At 38.9% G+C, this 22,019-nt stretch overlaps 2 protein-coding genes across 2 annotated transcripts in view; one reads left to right on the plus strand and one right to left on the minus strand.

Annotated features, from left to right (window-relative positions):
- The window catches only part of LOC310741155 (eosinophil peroxidase-like), a 152,605-nt gene that overhangs the window by 81,577 nt on the left and 49,009 nt on the right, over nucleotides 1-22,019 (plus strand). The window lies entirely within an intron of this gene.
- LOC310741183 (TBC1 domain family member 10A-like) lies at nucleotides 98-17,440 on the minus strand. Its single transcript, XM_083568794.1, has 10 exons — nucleotides 16,287-17,440; nucleotides 15,700-16,222; nucleotides 7,220-7,319; nucleotides 6,808-6,915; nucleotides 6,570-6,676; nucleotides 6,292-6,406; nucleotides 5,199-5,264; nucleotides 3,827-4,016; nucleotides 2,812-2,966; nucleotides 98-1,627 (listed from the first exon to the last, which is right to left on the minus strand). The coding sequence occupies exons 2-10, from the start codon at nucleotides 15,876-15,878 to the stop codon at nucleotides 1,220-1,222; spliced, it is 1,428 nt and encodes a 475-aa protein (XP_083424920.1). The 5' UTR covers nucleotides 15,879-16,222; nucleotides 16,287-17,440; the 3' UTR covers nucleotides 98-1,219.

Here is a 22,019-nt window from a genome sequence, read left to right on the forward strand (position 1 = left end):
TATTTTCTGTTTTCTTTTAAAGGATGCACTAATTTGTATTATTTGTGCTAAGAATAGAGCCAGTATTAGAAGCTGGATAATTTTTGGACTGAACCACTTTGAGTGTGAATGCGTGCTTCACATTTATTTTCCCATAATAAACATTTTTGTCAAAATCAGACCGACAGTAAAGTAACCATGTTGGGTCTAATCACAGAAAACCTATGCGTTTTGGTCTTAATCGAACATATGTATATAGCTCCCCCTAGTGGTCAAGTGGCAGGCCGTATAGTGATTTATTTCTTATGCAATATAAATACCAACAAATGGGTGGCACCTACATGGGCAAAAAGTTTCCCAATATCTAAAATAAACCAAAAAAGATGGCTACTTTTAACCTCTCCTGATGGAATGATTTTGATAACAGAATTGTAAATCTTATAGCATGTCAATCGACGCAATCTCAGCCATTTCCCTCTCCAAAGGAAAGACATGCAATAGAGGCATTGGCACATTAGGAACGTTCGAATTAACAGATGGCAACCAGAAGCTGCAAAAATGCACCCCATGTAAAAAAAAAAACTTCAGCCCTTTTACGTTTCCGATTATCTCTGCACCACATTTTCCAGTCTACAAGTCACTGGTCTGCTTAGAAGAAAAAAAAAAAACGACCAATATACGTGCATTTCTATTTCCTTTTTTGCTCTTTATAAAACAAAACAAAACATTATTTTAAGTCTAGAAACAGATATTTACAAACCGAACCTTCATTGTGTTGTAGCTGGCATAAAATCCTAAATATCTGCCTGTAAAATGAGGTTTTGGTGCGTTCTGCTGGTGTAGTTCTTTATCGTTAGTGTCGCTATATCTGAGAGTTATTCCGTTTCTTTTTTGCGTGTGTCTGATCACTTAGTAAGTGACGTCTGTAACTAGCATAACAATAGAAATGTTCACTAGCATCCGAGCTGTACAGGTAGTGTACCATCTCACTGCTGCAACCTCATACCACTAAATAAAATCTCTATTAAACATTGCGCCGAATACGGTACGTGGCTTTTGGACATTCTTGAGCCTTAAAAACTCCTAGAATTTTCTTCACAAAGCACAAGGATGTTTGCTCCCATTGCATTCTGGGAAATCCATTCACACCGGATTCAGAAACCTGAGAGACGGCCGAATGAGCCGGAAGTCTTCAGATGCAGTAAACATTCAGATGTCGGCACACGTGCCGTGTGGCACGCTACAGGTACGTGTCTTGTTCTGTACTGCTCAAACTCTGATTGGACGCCTGAAGACTGGTGTCCTTTAGCTGTGCTTGTGATTGGCTGGGTAAGTCTTGGTCCTGTGGTGCCTCGTTCTGACCGCCTGTGTCCAATGCAGAGTCTTTCTTGCTCTTCCATTTATCCATCTTACTTTTCTTTATCTCGCCGTCTTCAGAAACTGTGATGATCTGCACCGGCTCCTCCATGATGGTGGGTTTCTGCTGAAGGTCCTGTTGGCTGGGAGGCTCGGCGGCCATGATGGCTCGTGCGCCATGCATTCTGGGAGGAGATTTGCAGTGTAGTTCTCCGTGTGTTTCCTTCCAGCGGCGCAGTTGAGTGAGATGCTCCTTCTCTATGTCTCGCTCGGACACCGGTAATTCCAGAATCTATAAAAAAATAAATAAATAAAAAATTTCCATAAATGAGAGAATCAGTCATTAATCATACAATGTTGAAAAGACTCTACAAGTTTCAAGGTTAGAAAAGGAGGTGTGGCCTATGTGCCTTCCAATGCCAATGAAGGAGGTGTGGCCTCTGTGCCCTTCAATGCTAATAAAGGGGGCATAGTCTTTCAATGCTAATGAAGGAGGTGTGGCCTGTGTTCATTAATAATAATGAAGGGGGTGTGGCCTCTGTGCCTTTCGATTTTAATGAAGGGGGTGTGGCCTCTATACCTGTCAATGTTAGTGAAAGAGGTGTTTCCTCTGAGCCGGTCAGTGTTAATGAACGGGGTGTGGCCCCTGTTTGTCAAAAGAAGGTTTGGCTTATATATCTATGGATCTATCTAGTTAAAAGCATTACATTTGTTTTTTTCATTGAATTTAGTTTGTAATGCAAAATGCATTTAAGAGATTTAAATCTAATAACTCAAGCCACTTCATGTTATTGATGTAATATCTGTCTTTAAAGCCACATTTAAGAACTTAAACCCAAAAGCAGAGCAAAATTGCATTAATTAATGACTCCGGTCTTTTGACTGAATCAACTGGAAACAACGAACACAGCAGGGTGTGGTTGTGTCCTGGCCTATAACCGGATTTACATAATACATCCGATACAGCACTCGGAGTTCAATCTGGCAAAACGGCAACCACATTAAAGCTGTCTGATAAAAATCTCATCATGGTTTAATGCAAATTCAAGTCTGGCTGCAAACAGGGTTTTTGTGAACGACACATTTTATACATGGCATCAGTCCTGCAGTGACACACACTGTCCACTAGATGGAAACGTATAATTACATGTTGCCTCTTGGAACTACAATAAAGAAGTCATGACCCGCCTGCATGTGAGAGGAAACTGTAGCATATCCATTTGACATTCGGAGTGCAAAAGGAAAATTAGATTTCTGATGCTAATTTTAAAAAAAACAACAACAAAAACACAAGCGTTTTCTATGTGCGCAAGCATGGGTGTGTGTCAGGGTTTCTGCATGTTTCAAAAAGTCAAATTTAAGAATTTTTAAGACTATTTAGAAGGAAATTTAAAAGTGTGTGTGTGTGTGTGTGTGTGTGTGTGTGTGTGTGTGTGTGTGTGTGTGTGGGGTGGGGGAGGTTTTGGGGGGATTTACCTCTTTAATAAGGAAGCCCTCCTGCATATAGCGCTGATCTATGGCCCGGAGTCTCTCCATTGTCTCGTACTGACCCTGACATGGCTTCAGCTTCTCTTGAGATCCCAGCATGCATTTCAGAAGCACCAGGCCCACACGAAAAATGACTTTTACTCCTAAACAAGTGCAGACAAAATAAAATACCTGTCGTCCAACCATCAACTGGAGTCGAGTTGCAGTACAGAAACCAACTAGACATCATAACAACAGGGAGCTCAATGACCATTATGAAAAAATCTCTCAAAAATACACGATGTGGACAAAAGTATTGGGACACCTGACCTTTCCAGCTATATGTGGTTCTTCCCCAAAAACTGTTAGCACAAAGTTGAAGGCACACAATTGTATAGGATTTCCCTTCACTTAAACTTAGAGACCCAAACCTGTTCCAGCATGACATTACCTCTGTGCACAAAGCCAGGTGCATGAACATACACTTTACATGGGTTGGAGTGGAAGATCTTCCGCTATAGAGCTGTGAACTCAACTCTATTACAGGAAGTGGTAGCTCAGTGGTCAAGATGTTGGATTTCAAGTTCAATAGTTCAAATCCCAGCACCACTAAGCTGCCACTGGGCCCTTGAGCATGGCCCCTAACCCTCACCTTCTCAGTTGTAAAAACAAGATAAATGGATATGAGCGTCAGCCAAATGCCATAAATGTAAATGAGATGAACGTGAACGCTGACTGCACCCCAGGCCTCCTCACCTCACCTACATCAATACCTAGCTTTACTAACACCCTTGTGAAGAGGTTTTCTCATTTACACACTCGAAAATCTAGTGGAACATCTTCACAGAAGCATGAAGGTTATTATAACAGCAAACGGGACCTAAATGTGGAATAGGACGTTTAAAACAGACATAGCAGGTTATGCTCAGGTGTCCACAAACTTTTGTCTATATCATGCACAAAGCTTTAAAATGTATGTGAGGAAAACTGGGTGTGTGCACAAGTGATAATGTGAGGAACCAACCCTCGCAGAAGAACATGTCCCAGACACGCAGCACTGAGGACCAGGGCAGCGTGCGGGAAAAAGCGCACATGAACCACTCGGTCATGTAGAGCACCGGATCGATCTTGTGCTTCTTCAGGTGCCGGTGAGCCACCGGGGAGACGCGTTTGAGTAAAGAGAACAGGATCTCTCCGTCCAGCTGGATCGCCTCCTACACACATGCACATCGTGGTTTTTTCTTCTCAAATGGTTGGACACGGAATGATTTAACTGTAATCTAGCGGAAGAGGAACTAAATGCAAATTTGTACAAGTATAATAGCTCCAGATGAACATGATGAGATGAGACCGGACTCACAGTCATGCTATTTCAGTCAGTTCTAAATGTTTTTACAAATATACTGGAGTTTTTATTTATTATTATTATTTGAACAATTTAACCCCCTAGTGGAACTATAATGTATTCATGGTTCCTACACATTTTTCATTCAATCATGTTTCAATCATTTTGAATTCCAACTATTAGAATAGAATCAGAATCTCTGATGTTTTCCATGTTTAGTCCCACGGTAGGGGGCGCTGTACTGTCCTGGCAACTGCTGCCTCACAATGTAACAAACAATCACAACTGTTTAGATTCGGTCTAGCGCTCAGAAGCTGCTCCCAACTCCGCAAAAAAACATCTTTAGGCCGTGTCTACACTAATGCGTTTAAAAAAAACAAAAAAAAGGCACATTTTTCCCTCCATGAGAGACCCTGATTTTAGGCAAAACGTAGCTTTTGGAAAAAGTGGATAAATTCGAAATAATCGTTGCCGCGACGTTTCATAGAGCCGGAAAGTAAATAAACTGTCACCGGTCGAAGCGTCTTACGATTTAAACGTGTGCAGGAACGTGAGCATTTCCAGATGTTTCGGTGTGGATGAGCAACTTTTGGGAAATGATTAAAAACAAAAAAGGTGTGGAGACGGAGCGTTTTTTTTTTTTTTTTTTTTTTTTATGAAAACGCCGTTTTCAAATGTATCCAGGTGAAGGTAGAAGAAGCCTCTGTTTTAGAAAAAAATATTTTACAAATTCTTTATTGCATCTTTTAGAAAACTGAGTAGGGCAACAGTATGGAAACACAAATATTTTTACGATACACAGTGTCCAAAAACTTTTTGGGCTGATGTTTCACCAGCCTGGTTTGGACTGTGACTGTGTTATCCTCTCTTACTGAGACGTCCTTGTTATGATCACTCAGTTTATGCTGAGTCAGAGCGGCTGTAATAAACAACTCAAATCCGCTGATCCGCTTGAAGGGACTTTACGCTCTGGGATCAGCCATTTCACCTTTTGTGCTTGTGTGTGTGCGTGTGTGTGTGTGTGCGTGTGTGTGTGTGTACATGCACTCACCAGGCCTGCACTGTAGTAGCCAGGCAGATATTTCTCACAGATTTGCACCAAACTCCAAAATGCATCCTGAACATACACAAGAACAAAAACGTCAAAAGGATTTGATGGAGCGAATCTATTACTCTGCTCAGACGCCAGGATGTCGTGCAAACTCTTAAATAAAAATTATTCAAAAATATCTGGGAATGAAACCACCTGCAGTTCTGTACTGTCACAAACACACTGAGCTACACTGGGTTAGTGTTCAGTCATTTTACCTCCAGCTCCACCTCAAGTCTTTTACTCAATACCACTGTCTCTAATCCATACAACATCTCAGGTCTCACCACAGTCCTATAAACTTTCCCTTTCACTCTCGCAGATACTCTTCTATCACAAATCACTCCTGCTCTCACTCTTCTCCACCCACTCCACCCTGCCTGCACTCTTTTCTTCACTTCTCTAACACACTCTTTATTACTTTGCACTGTTGACCCCACGTACCTCAACTCCACCACCTTCTCCACTTCTCTGTCTTACTCCTACTGACTTTATTCCCCTTCTCTCCAGCATGTACCTCCAGCTCTCCAGGCTCTTCTCCACCTGCTTACTACTCTCACCACAAATCACAATATCATCCACAAACATCATAGTCAACGGAGACTCCTGTCTGACCTCGTCCATCACCACTGCAAACAGCAAAACCACTGCACTTCCACATTCAGTCTGCCCCAATCACCAATCGTAGGTTTGGTACACTCTAAGGTACACCTCCACCATTTTTACACGTGTAACTGCACGCTGTACGGAGAGCGCAATATTATATTTATTATTTCACATTTATTATTTATATAATTACATTCATTAATTCATATATTAATATTAATTTTATTTTGCATTTTCATGAATCGGTGCTGTTTTTTTATTTTTGTAATACGTTCAGTACCATTTTACATGGAATGTTATGTTTTTATTTCAATCTAATATCCATTAGTATCGGTTTTGCGCAAGTATGATCCAACCTAGCTATCGGTATCGTTAAAATCAATTAGCGGTCGATCGATCTAGTATAAAACACGTGTGTGTGTGTGTGTGTGTGTGTGTGCACGCTAACCTCGGCAGGCATATGCATGAGCAGCACAGCAGCGATGGGAGCCTGAGCCTGGCAGTATCCTTCCTCTGGCCTGTAAAGTGTGTATGCCTTCAACACTCGGAACAGATCTTGCTGCCTACACACACACACACACACACACACACACACACACACACACACACACACACACACACACACACACACACACACACACACACACACATTAACTATTTTACACAAAATATACACATTAAAACGACATGGACACAAACACACAGTTAATAAGGGTTGCTTCTGACCCGTGGCCTCCTCGTGCAGCAAACATCTCATGAAAGGGAAACTGACGATGGAGATCCTTCTTGATCACATCCACCCATTTTGGGTCACCATCTTTACTGTCCAATTCCTAACACACACACACACACACACACACACACACACAAAATCAGCAAAAACGCTAAACACCAAATCAGTTTGCCCTGTGCTAATGAGTAACCCAAGCAGGTTGGAGAAGTTCAGTGCATGATCACTTTTTACCTGGAACCTGTGCAGATTCTGCTCCCTCTTCACCTTTCCTCCAGACAGATAGAGCCAGGCACGACCTCTTAAAGATGGAGGAATACCCTTCTGACACCGCAGCTTCACCTGGAGACAAACCGATTATTAAATACCTCGACTCTGTTTGGGGTATTTCATTTATTGGGACTCCTGATGTTTACAGCCATACGTGGTTCTTTCCCAAACTGTTAGCACAGAGTCAGAAGAAACAATTGTATTAGACTTGTGGCTAAGTGAATCTCCACAAACACACTTCAATATCTAGTGGAACATTGGGGTGGGTTTCCTGTTAATGTAACAGCAAATAGGGACTAAATGTGGAATGGGATGTTCAAAAGCCCATACCAGTCTTGGTCAGTCAGAGCTCTACTGTCCTGATGTTTGAACTCACCTTTCTGTGTCTCTTGCTCATCCACTTATCCCAGCTTTGGAGCATCTCCAGCCACTTCGACTCTCTCTGTCTCAACACCTCGGGAGGGACGTCCTCGGCTCTGTTGGGGGACATAAGAAACCAATCAGTCTTCTTTCACACACACGGTTTCACAGGTCATTGTTTTTCATTGTATGCACACTTTAAAAGTAAATCTGGAGGACATTCAATAGATGGCAAATGAAAGTAAAAACATTCCTCCCTTCCTACCTCTTTCCCTCCCTTCCGCCATTTCTTCCTTTACATGCTTAGTCTGTCCGTCCATCTGTCACAAACTGTCAATTTTGTTCCCTGAGAGTTTTGAATTAGAAAAAAACTTGCTCTGTATTCATCTCAAACTATTGGGGTCAGGAGATCCCATGTTTCTCAGTAACGCTCAACCCCCGGGGCTGTGTGTGTGTGTGTGTGTGTGTGTGTGTGTGTGTGTGTGTGTGTGTAAGTGTGGGAGAAAAGACAGGACGATTTCCCAGAGTTTCTCGCGATGAAAAGCAGTCTTTATCGAACCAACCCAGAGTGTGGAGCTGTGTTTATTAACCTTAGGAGCCGTGAGTGACATGGAAACAACTGCATCATCCTCATCATCACAGGACAAAACCAGGCCTTCAGCTGGGGTGTGTATTACACTGCAACTCCACTTGATACGATCAACCATCAGATATATTACATCCACTACAGCATGTTATACATTTACTGCTTTATTCCTGAAGCATTCAACCTGCTGATGGAGTCTTTCGAGAAACATCTGCTCATCTTTACTAGTTTTCACATGTCGCTTGCACTGCGTCATACTGTTCTCAAAGACACATGCGCACCATTTACACAAAATACGTCTGCTCTACTGCTGTTAAACACGTGTGCTCTTCACGTATTCTTACCATCCATGTGCACAACATATGCACAATGAACCTTCATAAACCACAGAAAGCCAATAAAGATATTTATATCATGATTTCAGCCATAAGGATATAAAAAGAATGATAGGACATACACTACATGGACAAAATATTGGGACAATTGACTTTCCCAGTCATATGTGACTTGATAAAGGAGACCCACACACCTGTTCTAGCATATAAATGCCCCTGTGCACAAAGTCAGCTCCATGAAGAGATATACTTTACATTAGAGATCAACCGATTAATTGGGTTTGCCAATAGTTGGCACCAATAGTTGATTGCTGGAACTGTTTGGCTAAAATGTCATCAAAAATCCATACCGATAGTTTTTCCGGGTTGCATTATACAGTATGAAAGCGGCCTCTAGAGGCAAATCACTAAATATACGTGCTGTTTATTTGAAGTGACTTTTATTTATTTAGGATGGAAATGTTTTTATTTATTTGGAGTGTTACTTTTTATTTCAGTTTAAATGCATTTCTTTTAATTTCCTCAATATTTATTAATATCATTACCATTCACAGTTATGTTATTTAGCACATTTTAATGATTCAGTACTGTTTTTTTTTTATAAAGATCAGCACTATTTTACAGTTTTATGTTACATTTTAATCCAGTATCCACTTTTAGTCGATAATCAGTTGATTTATCCGTTATTGGCCAGTGCGATTCAACTGAGCTCTCTGTATCGGTAAAAACCACCATCAATCTACCTCTACTTTACATGGAAGATCCTGAGAAGCCTGCTATAGAGCTCTGACTATACAACTATATTGAACATGATGAATTGGAATGCTGACTGCACTCCAGACCTACATCAGTACCTGACTTTACCATCACACTTGTGGGCTAAAGAAGTACAAATCCCCACAAGAACACTCCAAAATCTAGTCTCTACAAATCTTTACAAAAGATTTCTAATGCTTATTATTGTTACGGGTCAATTAATCATACAGAATGGCCGGAAGCCACACTGATGGGTAAACACGTGCTCTCACACTCTCTCTCACACACACACACACACAATACAGGAACTAAGCATTGTTCATATAAAAAAAAAAAAGAAAAAAAAAATAATTTTATAATCTAAAATATGCAAATGCATTAACTAAACCATTTATACAAAAAAAAAAATTCTTGTTTAATATTAACACTATTATATATTATATTAATAATATTATAGTATTGATATATTATAATTTTTTTTCATTTATTACTGCAGATTTATTCCTGCATTTTTTGACATGAATAAATAGTTGGACAGACAAGACACAGGTTTGATATATTGTTCAAAAAGAGGAAGTGATGAAAAGGGGGGGGGGGGGGGGGTTAGAGATAGCAGTAGGTAAACTCCTGAGGCCACTACATGTGAAGGACATTCTCCTGTTGTTCTCCATGTTCCATGAAGTGGATTAGAAGTTATAATCAGATTACAGGATGATGCAGCTGTAACTGAATGGTCAGGTGAAAGAGAAACGAAACAAGGTTTGAGTGAAATTTGCTGTGGTTTATAGTGAAAAGCAGGTTGTTTCCAGCGAAAGAGAGAGGAGAGGGCGAGAGCGTCACTGCGGCCCCTGACAGGAAGTGCACATTTGGTGCAAACAGGAAGCCCTGAGCCATGGAAAGAACTTTCCTCTTGTTCTCCTTCCTACTCAGAGTACTTCCTGGAACGAAGCACAAAACTTAATGCATCCAAGTCACTGAGAGACGAGATGAGTCGAGACGAGACGAGTCGAGATGAGACGCTTGTACTGCACCATTTTATTCTGATGTGAAAAAAATATATATAAAGGAATGAATTCTACAAAAGAGGAAGAAGAAAAAGCTGTAATGAGAACGAAAGACAAAGTGACGAAGGAAGAGAAAAGTAAAAAAAAAAGTAAGCAATTAAAAAGGAAAAAACAAAGATTTTAAAAAGACTTCTTTCGAATGTAGAAGTATGACATTTTCCCTTCACTTGAACTAGGAGACCAAAACCTGTTCCAGCATGGCAATGCACAAAACCAGCAACATGATAATATGCTTTACATGGGTTAGAGTGGAAGATCACCTGCTGTAGAGCTCTCGATCCTATTGAACATCAATACCTGACTTTACAAACACCCTTGTGTTTGCACAGATTTCCACAAGTACAATCCAAAATCTAGAGGAACAACTTTCCAGAAGAGTGGAGCATATTTTAACAGCAACTGGGACTAAATGTGGAATGAGATGTTCAGAAAGAACATACCAATCTTATGCTCAGGTGTCCACAAATTTTTGTCCATTTTTGATTTTTGTTTCGTATTTGTCTGGTTGCATCCAGGATTTGAAGTAAACAAACTGGATTTTACGTTTTTCTTTTTTTTTTTTATTATTATTATTATTAAAATCCAAATTTGTGAACAATGAAGCATCTAAAATATTTTTTATAACTAATATTTTAACATTTTTCAATTTCTGAACTTTGTTTATTTTTACTTATTTTGCAGTAAGAAAGAAGGATAAAATGTCTCGTCTCAAACCTTTCGCTCTGCCCACAGTACAAAATGAATTGGATTTTATCAACATGGTTGCACATGTAAATCATTTTCTGAAAACCTCTTTCTGGATTGTGGTTTCGGTGCGTTTCCAAAGCGAAAAAAAAAAAGTTTACACTCTTTAAACCAAAGCAAAAAAACCTCAGCAATAACTTACAGACATGTGACTAAAACATGTGCGAGTCCTGGGTTTGGACCTCGTGATCTCCGAGTGATGTTTAACCAAATTACTGCACACCTGAGCTTTGTCCCTTTACCTCATTAAAGATTTACATGAAACCTAAAGCCTAAGAAATAAAGACACTTTGCTCCCTTTAATATTCTGTATCGACAAAGTTTGTGGACACCTGCGCAGAAGTTTGTGTGCTTTTGTGAACATCCTATTCCACATTTAGTTCCCATTTGTAGTTCTACTCTTCTGAAAAGATGTTCCACTAGATTTTGTGGAACTAGGGGATGCGGTAGCGTAGTGGTTAAAGCATTGGAGTTTGGCTCTGAAGGCTGAGAGATCAAATTCCAGCCACACCAAGCTGCCATTAATAGACCCCTCAGCAAAGCCCTTAACCTTATAGCTGCTTATTTGTATAAAGAGCATGTAGGGCATCTTGTAAATTCCATAAATGAAAAAGGTTGATTTTTGGGGATTTGTGGAGATTCATTCACCCACAGGGGTGTTAGTAATGTTGGGTACTGATGTACAGGAGGTGAGGAGGCCTGCAGGAAAAATTCATCACAATGGTGTTCAGTAGGGTTGAGTTCAGAGCTCTGTAGCAGTAGATCTTCCACTTGAACCCCATGTAAGTGGGCGTTGTGCACAGGGGCATTGTCATGCTGGAACAGGTTTGGTTCTCTTAGTTGAAGTGAAAATGTAATGTTATATACAACTGCGTGCCTTCAACATTGAGGTCTCATTTTGGTCAGGTGTTCCAATACTTTTGTCCATCGATGCGTCTCAGAAAATAAGTTGTGGTTCTAAGCATTGCAGTACAACACCATTAACAAGTTTAGGAAAAAAACGGAGTATGGAAACTGGGCCCTGAGGCCTGAATGTCTCCATCACGACCAGCTTTATCACCGTTCACAGGGAAATGTCATTAAATTTGTATGGACGCATTGTTTCAAAGATGATATCAAGACCCCAGAAGGCTTTGAAAAAAAAACACTATGACTCACTACTTTTCTCACCAAGGGTCCTCCTCCACTCACACTGCATATCCTAAAAACGAGAACATTCTGGGTTTTTAGAGAAACGTGATGGGATCAGACTGCAAAGATTAACACTTTTTAAATAGAAATATTATCTACACTATTTGTGAAATATAAAAACAGTGGTGAACCGGCGACAGGGTTATGGGCGGCCAAGAGCTCATGGAGCCTGCTGAACAAATTTAGAAAGAACTGAAACACTGATTGCACCCCTGACCTCCTCATACAACATCATATGAATAAACACAAATCCTCACAACCATGCTCCAAAATCTAGTGGAAAGCCTTCCCAGAAAAATAAACCTGAAACTGGGTGTTACAAAAACACCCTACCTTTAAGAAGACTTCTGTTTAAATGCTGCAGTTTGATCCTACGAGCTCGAACTCTGCTCATATCAAGTCTTTTCATAGGCGGTGGAGGTATTTTAAAATCCACATCCATGGTGACGATATTGTGCATGTCGAACAGCACGATACGTCCCTAGAGCGCATCAGAAACTCTGCGATTGCTCAGCTGACCCCTTTTTTCGTGAGAAAGAGCTCGGATACAAGTGCAGGATTGTGCAGCGCACATAGCGGCGCATTCATAGCGGACACACGTGCCTTTTAAGCCCTTAATTACCTCCAAATGTTAAACTGATTTTAGTGCTGCAAAGTCCAGACCTCGCTCGTTACAACAAAGCTGTGCTGTCTGGAAACAGGCTTCGGTCTTTATACCGAACAGACGATGGTCTCTAATGTCCGGTTGACGGAGAGGAAACAGGCATCTTAATTAGAGGTCAGCCGATAGTGGATACCAATACAGATAGCTTGGTTGGATCATGTTCTCAAGGATCAAGGATCGTTCTTGCTGATAAATTATTAATCAAAAGATAGCTTTTTAAAAATAGTACTTAACTTTATTACAAAATAATAATAAAAAAATGTAAGAAAATATGCAAAATGAAATAAATATGAATACATAAATATGCATTAGATTATTAAATATCGAGAAAAATAAAAGTCATGCGTTACTGAAATAAAGAAACACTCCAAATAAATAAAAACAAACAGTTACATACAAAATGAAAAAACAAAAAAAACAAACACTTCAATTCAAATAAACTGCACATTACTCCTCAGTGCTTCACCTCTAGAGGCCACTCTTGCACTGTATAACAACTCGGAAAAACTATCCGTATGGATTTTTGCCAGTAACTCTAGCAATCAACTATAGGTGCCGATTAATCAGCAAAACCGATGAATCGGTTGACCTCTAGCCGTAACGTAATGAGGAATCTAAAATAAATTCAGGTTCATCCAAACCGGTGTGGTCTTTAATAAATTTAAGCTCTAATAGAGGAGCACTGACGATGTTCCCCAAACACTATAGAAATCTAGTGGAACATCTTCCCAAAGGAGTGGTGGGGGTCAAAATAACAGCGAGTGGGGACTAAATGTGAAATGGGATGTTCAACACACCTTCCAATTACAATCTTATACTCATCCACAAACTTTTGAAAACATACTATATCTATACATCTGACTATGTAACTTGCTACATCCTGTTGATCTAGAGTCAGTCATATCTTTCTAGCGAAAGTTTCCAGCCTGCAATATTACCCAGAATGCCATGACGAAAGAACAATGGAACCCAGTAACCTATGAAAAAACAAACGCATGACCGCATGTAGATGACTATGGCCGCATGCGCTGGGTACATGACATACTTTGGGAACCCAAGCTAACCACATCCACCAGAGTGTCAGCATGCTTCAATAGCTTGTGCCAGACTCCGCCTTTTTACAGATTAGCCGCAGGTGCAGCAACATGGGTGCACCAACATGGACATTGTTCATATACATAATGGGTTGAACCTTGGACATGTCCTTTTAGCTAGTTTTCTCATCAACATAGTGAGACATCGGCATTTATGAAGACATGATGTTTTTTAGGTGATTGGACACCTCAGTAAAGCTCATGTACTTACATTTTACTTTTTCCCCCTCAGACACATAACATAAAAAAAATGATTTTGAACTCTTTAGTACGGTTTTATTTGACTTAAATACATTGGCCGGTGTTCTTAACAACAAAAGTTAGACATCAAGATTTATAAAGACATTTCATTGCTTCATCTGTTTATTTTGTGTTGTGTTTCTTTTACTTCTTTGGGCTCCGGTGCTATAGGACAGTAATTAATGCCAGTACTACTTCAAAGCTCCTGAAGCTCAGGTTTCTTACTGTGTGCACTTTCACGTGTTTCTCCAATGTGCAGGTTCTCCGGTTTCCTCCCAAACACACGCCGGTTTCCCATGGTGGACAGCTCAATTCAAGTCAATTGAATTTCATCTGTATAGCACTTTTAACAATCGACATTGTCCCAAAGCAGCTTGAATTAATTTGAATGAATTTTACTGCCAGAAATTAGCAGCTATAATTTTATTCCTAATAAGCGAGTCAGTGACGAATGTGGCAAAGTAAAGCTAACCAAAATGGTATGAGGAAGAAACCTTGAGAGCCAACAGGCTCAAAAAGGAACCCATCCTCTTCTAGGTGATACCCAATGTCCGTTCTTATAGTTCCATCATAGTTGAGGTTATCAGCTGATGGACATGTGCATGTAAACAGGAAGGAAGTATTTAAGTATTTATTTACTTTACCACACGTTACTTTGCTACGTTTCAGAGGAACGTGCAGCTCTGAAGTGTGTACTGTATATCGACAGTGTTGGAATAAAGTTGGAAAATGCAAGACAATGAAACACTGAACTGCATTTGAGGTTCACACACAGTTCTCATTATCACTTCATTACACTTTTTCACTGGAGTAACACTGGAGCAGGGGATGATTTTAAACGCATGTACAGGAATAATGTGTTTTGTTCATAAATTCCAGTTCATGTGTGATCACAGGTTCTGGTTTCTCAATCAGCATGCATTAGCACCACACACCCGGGCTTCCAGGATGAACACGGGGTCCAATTATACCTGGACAAGGAAGGAAGAAAGGAAGGAGGGATAGAAGAAATGAAGGAAGGAATCAAGCAAAAAGGAAGCAGTGAAGAAACCAAGCAAAAAAGGAAGCAATGAAGAAAGGAAGAATAGAAGCAAGGAATAAAGGGATAGAAGTAAGAAAGGAAGCAAGCAGAGAAGGATAGAAGCAAGGAAAGAAGGATAGAAGTAAGAAAGGAAGCAAGCAATTAAGCAAAGAAGGAACTAACAAATCAAGGTGCCCTAGTAGGAAGAAAGGGAGGAATGAAGGAAGAAAGGATAGAAGCAAAGAATAAATGATAGAAGCAATGAAGCAAGAAATAAAGGGATAGAAGAAAGGATTGAAGCAAGGAACAAAGGATAGAAGCAAGGAAAGAAGGATAGAAGTAAGAAAGGAAGGAATCAATTAAGCAAAGAAGGAACTAACAAAGGAAGGTGCCCTAGAAAGAAGAAAGGAAGGAAGGATAGAAGTAGGATGACTGACTGACAGATTGATTGCCTTCAGACTCCTGGTGTCTCCAGAACCATCTTGAAGAATCCTGATACTAAAGTACACCACCAACGATGCAAACTATAACTTGCCCAACAAACATAAATAATATCCTCACCACGGCCTAAAATCCTACTTTTTGTTAACAGAAAATAAAATTATAAGTAAAACACATGCTTTTGGATCCGGAAAAGGAAGGAAAGAAGGAAGGAAGAAAACAAACTTTTGCACGGCACTCCATTGAAACCAAAGTGCCCGTGTCCATCTTCTCCAAAGTGTTATCATGTCCGAGCAGCAAAGTAGAAACATTTCTTCAAAAAAAAAAATCAATGATTAAATATTAAAGGAAGAAACTCACGGGTCCTCGGCGTTCCGCTGAGATCCGCCGATGAAACCGTATCGGTCCGCCTGGGTCTCGGTGAAGCCGTTCAGCTCGGACCCGGAGCCAGAGGAGTCGCATTTGTGAGCCGACGACAGACTCTCCGTCGTGCCCCGGAGACTTTTCAATCCGTTTTCTTGAATATGAATTTTAGCCATTTTTTGTCCTCCACCTTCTTCCCCATCCAGATTCTCGGAGCAGAACTGACTCTAGCGTCTCACCGCGGAGCTCAACGCCTGGGACTGGCAACACTGCTTCCTCCTTATGGGTGCCTATATTAGCCTAGCTTAGCCTGTTAGGGAAATTCTGCCTCGTTGGCAGCATATTATTTAATTTTTCATTTAATTATTGCATATCGTACACGAATTAATGGTTTATTCATGTAATTTACCGAAAATCCACTGATTTATTTCTGTCACGCTTTATATATTCGCTCTCAAATATTCAGCTGATGCTAAAGAACGTCACTAGGAGTATGGAAGCGGGGCGGGTTGCCAGATCTCTAATAAGCACCATTTCTAAGCTTCACTTTTAACAATTTCTAGATGCTAACTAGTTTAACAAACTATATTAACTATATTAATGTCATGTTTTTTCCCCCCTAAATATAAAATATATAATAAGTGAGCAGTAATCTAAATAATACTTGCTATTGCAGGAAAATGATGAAGCATAAAGCAGGTCATACCTTCTCTAGTATTGCATCTACTTTATTTCTTTTATACCGCAGCTAATAATTGCAATTTTTGCTTGTTAAAACTATAAACAGTACATTGTCCTTCAGTGTTTTTTCTTTCTTTCTTTTTATTACTTTCAACATTGTACATTAAATCTGAATCCAATGTATAAAAAAAAACATGCATGTAATGATATTGTAAGCAAAACCCTGTTAAACAACCCAGATTATGTTTATATTCTCGATTCTCCAAAGTAGCCACCTTCAGCTTTGCACATTCATGGCATTCTCTCATCACATTCATGAGGGAGTCACCTAGAAATGGTTTGCTACAATTTTGAGAAGTTCCCAGAGGTGTTGAGTGCACGTTGGCTGCTTATCCTTCACTCTCAGGTCCAACTCATCTTAAACCACCACAAGTAGATTTAGATCAGGGGTGATTGTGGAGGCCAAATGATGGTCCAAACCGGATGAATGGCATGTCAGTGCAAAATGCTGTGGTATAAATGTGTCCTCAATTTGGATAAAATTACAACATTCTGGTCATTCTGTGATTTTTGGCATTTTGAAGGGAAGGGTGTTATTGAACGTTGGTCAAGTTAAATATCACCAATTCCAATCTGACATGAGTGAAAGTCTTCGAATATCTGAGTTGAACAGTACTTGAGTATTTCACTTATATTGAACGTAGCATCAAAAATGCACTAGTCTTTAACACCAAGACATCTGAATATTTGGTTTTACTTTAAATTTATTGAATTTTATTTGTCCATTGAATACTAATGGCTCTTCAACTTTGTGACATGACACTATCATTTTATTTGTTAATTAAAAATCCCTTTATGAAAGATTGGTTTTCTACTTTGTCTTTTATTTCCATTGCATTTATGTTTTATGAGACCCGGGCTATTGCTGTTGCTCAAGTATAAGGAAAGGTCACGCTGAAGACTTTACACTTTTCTGATTTTTCTGTATTTTTTTTTATATTGCATACAAAATTCTTGTATTTTCTATATGTATTTAAATAAAGAGCCTGAGGAATAATGTATATATTTTTTACACCATTACTGAAACAACAAATCTGATGATGGCCTAAGATTTTTTTCACAGTACTGTATATTTATAGTTATACATGTAATGTGTGATTTTCAAGAAACAGGCTAGTTCCTATTATGACTTCTAGGAGATATAAAGACTCAATTGAAGTGAGTTTAAAGAGTACCTAAAATACATACTTGAGTAAAAGTAAACGTATTCCACTACAAGTGAAATATCACCAATTCCAATCTGACATGAGTGAAAGTCTTCGAATATCTGAATTGAACAGTACTTGAGTATTTTGCTAATATTGAACGTAGGATCAAAAACGCGCTAGTCTTTAACACAAGACAAGTTTTATCTCATAAAATAGTACACCTCAACACTGCATTCACCAAAATCAACACAACAGCCCCTTCAACAAGATCAAGCACATCAGTCAAAAAAAAAAAAAGAGAGAGTCGTAAAGCAATCTTTTAAAAAGAAAACTTTAATTAACAAGTAAAATTACAATATCATGTCAGAAAGAAAAAGAATCAGTAGGGTTAGTATGGCATGGCAGCTAAAGCTGCTGTGCAAAATGTAATTGGTAAAAGTGATTGTCAATTAAAATAGAGTGGAGTTAAATATAATGAATACATATACATATAATTAATCATAAATGTATAAAATTAGTAAAAATTGCTTACATTTTTACTACTCAGTAAAACTATAAAGTAGCCAAAAAATTACTTAAGCACAGTAACGTAGTACATTTACTCAAATACTTTACGTCTTATTGAATCAACAATTTGACCAAACAGTGGCATACAATGCAGCAAGATTGACCCTAAATGATGCCTTTTTTTTTTCATAGAAAGGTGCAAAATCTGGAGCTGAAATCTGCTCTGGTTTCTCTGGTAGGAATCCCAGAGTTCCTAAGAAAGCAGAACAGATATTAGTTATTACAGTTCATCACTGCTGAATTCTCAGTTGACACATTATCTATACTTCAATTATTATTTAGTTATTTTGTTTACTTAAAGATGATGTACATTATCTAAAGCTGGCGATGGTCAATTTAGCATTAGTAGAAGGCGTCTCTTGGGTCAGAAAAAACATACAGTGGTGTAAAGTGTTTAAGTAAATGTACTTGTAATTGTTGGGCCACTTTTTAGTTTTACTGAGTATCAAAGATTTGGGCAATTTTTACTCTCTACTGAACTACATTTATGATTCAATAGATGGTACTTTTTACTCACTGTTTTTAATCACTGTTACCAATGACGTTCTGCAGCTCTGTTGAAGATGTTATCAACACTCCGCCACCCACATCTGCTGCCTGTGAGCGACTTTTTAACACTGCTGGCCTCATTTTCAGTCTAAAAAGAGTTCAAATAAATTCCAACAACTTTGAGAAGCAGCTTTTGTATGAGCCAAATACTAAAGTACTGTTAATTAGTACAGATAATTATAGCTCATGCATGCAGAAAGGTTTATGTTATATTTATGATATGTTATGTTGTAGCCTCTGAAAAGTCGAGGGTGCATTCCAAAGTTGTCTGGGGTAGCCAAGGTGAGGGGCACCTGTCAATAACCTTTTAGAAGATCTAACTCAGTCGTAAACTTAGCTCCACCAACACAGTCGATACAGTCCTCCATTCTAGGAAGTGGGAATGAATCAGGCTTAGTTAAAGCATTCACTTTTCTGTAATCTGTACAGAAACAAAAGGAAGAATCTGTCTTGGGCACCAAAATACAAGGGGAACCCCAAGGACTCACACTAGGGACGTTCATGTTTAATCAAATACTCAGTTTCTTGTCTCATAATGGCTCTCTTAACTTGGTTTGCCCTATACGGGTGCTGTACTGTACATGCTACAATATACCTTCCGTTTTACGACACCCTGGTGTTTGCATTTCCATTTCCCATCACACTTTTACCAAATAAACTTCCATCCACCCATTATATATATATATACCACCCCATGCATTTAATCACGCTGTGCGACCCAACCCTAGACTGGGAGGTAACACCATCATGAAAGCTGTGATGATTCACAAAACCACAGTGGAAACCCAAATAATGATATATTAAGGCCATTTCATGTCCTGTGCCAGTCGAAATTGTGTCAAAGTATCTGATCTGGCAACATCTGCAGAATACTGTTGCCCTAGGCATGGTGTATTGGTGCTGTTGCTATGAGAGCTGATATGTTTGGATTCTCATAAAACCTACATAGTGAAGTACAAAAAGAAAAACACACCCATCCTTTGAAACGAGGAAACCGAAAGAACATATAATGTGAGGTTTTTTTTTTCTATTACCTTTAACACTTCAAAGCATTACAAACAGCTGTGTGTGTAAAGATATAAATACTAAAACAATAACACAATCCCAAGGAGAAAGACGTAAAGTCAGAACATCTCTTTTTATTCCACATGCTTGGTTCCTGTTTGCTTTACCGTGTTTCTCTTTATTTTGGTTTTTACCAGTCTCCAGTTTTGTAAATCCATGTGTAGGTTCCTGCCAGGTCTTATGACACAGATGTGGCCTTTGCACCTGTTATACCTCACGGTAAAATACTGGCCTCTGTACCTGTCAATCTCAGTCTCAAAAGGAGGCGTGGCATCATTGGCTTTCAGTCCCAGTAAAGGAGGCGTGGTCTATGTACCTGCCATTTCAATGAATGAGGAGGAGCCTCTGTACCTTCAATCTGTATTTATTTTTCATAAAGTAGGTGTGGTCTCTATATTATTCATCATGGAGGAGGCACGGTCTCTATATAATTTATATTCTAATGAAAGAGGTGTGGTCTTTCTATATTGTTTCTCATGAAGCATGTGTGGTCTCTATATCTATCATTTCCCATAAAGGAGGTGTGGGTTCTATATCTATTATTTCTCACTAAGGAGGTGTGGTTTCTATGTCTATTATTTCTCACTAAGGAGGTGTGGTTTCTATATCTATCGTTTCTCATAAAGGAGCCGTGGTTTTTGTCTATTATTTCCCATGGAGGAGGCGTGGTTTCTATATTATTTCGCACGAAGGAGGTGTGGTCTCTTTTTTCTAATGTTGGAGGCGTGGTCTCTTTATTAATTATGAAGAAGGCGTGGTCTCTTTATTAATCATTAAGGGGGGGGTGTCTTTCTAGCTGTTAATCCTCGTCGAGAAGGCGTGGCTTCTGTGCCTATTAAACTTATAATTTATCTTGAAAAGGTGTGGTCTATATAGCTATAAGTTCTTATTAAGGAGGCGTGGCCATTGTACCTGTCAGTTCTATGAAAAACGAAGAGTTTGTGTACCTTCAGTCATCACTAAAGAAGTGCGTGTTTTCTCTTTGAGAAGAGGTAAACGTTAAGGTAATGATGAGATTTAAAATGATTTTTTATTTTTTTTTTTATGATCCCTGCCAGTACATAGCCCTATGCATTAATAAAGTGTGGCATAGAACCCAAAGAGAGATCCCATAACATCAAACATAAAAATGCAGGCCATTTTAATCTCAAAATAAAATTCTGAATTTTGAATTAATTGATTAATGTTATTGGAGGTAATTGCAACATTTAAGCACTAGATGTCGCTCTTTCATCACATTTAGGATACATTTGGCGAGTGAAGTTGTGGTTTAGACCCAAAATAAAAAAAACCTGTAGGAGAAAAATAAATAGATAAATAAAATAAAATAAAATAAATAAATAATAATACTAACAACCACCAACACACTGGGATATACAAATAAAGAATTTCACTATGCTGTAATATGCTGTTCAATATGCACTTATCTGATGAGAATCTGATCCAATCTATAAAGTATATAAAGTACACACAAACACATAAAAGTACAAATGAAGAAATAAATACTTTAACCCCTTATTTCAATATTTGACAAAGATAGATAGATAGATAGATAGATAGATAGATAGATAGATAGATAGATAGATAGATAGATAGATAGATAGATAGATAGATAGATGGATGGATGGATGGATGGATGGATGGATGGATGGATGGATGGATGGATGGATGGATGGATGGATGGATGGATGGATGGATGGATAGATAGATAGATAGATAGATAGATAGATAGATAGATAGACGAAAAAGAAGGACAGAGATTCTCAGTTGCTTTAAAGAATTTCTCGAATCATCCTTAATATTTGCAATTTAGTAAGTGCATTGCTCAAAAGAATTAGTAGAAACAGTAGAACACACTAGATTTCCTGCAAAAGGCTCAAAATACTTCATATTTCATCTCTTAAAAGTAAATATTTGTGTCTGTGAACATCATTGCTATCAGAAGGATAAGTCCTTTTGTCATTGTTCACAAACAAGATCTTCACAATGTTTAGTCGTCCCCAGGTCTCCATGTTATACTCATCATAACACTGCTTAAAAAAAAGACACTTCTGAATGTTGAACTGACAGCATTGCTAAAAGTCCCCTGAAAAGGACATGTCCATGTCATAATACAGAAAGATAAAAGATAAACATCCTAAATGGAGACAAATGTATCTACTTACACAGCCTCCTGCTTAAAGTGATGCCCAAGTACTGAGAGAGAGAGAGAGAGAGAGAGAGAGAGAGAGAGAGAGAGAGAGAGAG

Source organism: Silurus aristotelis (genome assembly GCF_946808225.1).
Source record: "Silurus aristotelis genome assembly, chromosome: 18".
Lineage (NCBI taxonomy): Eukaryota > Metazoa > Chordata > Actinopteri > Siluriformes > Siluridae > Silurus > Silurus aristotelis.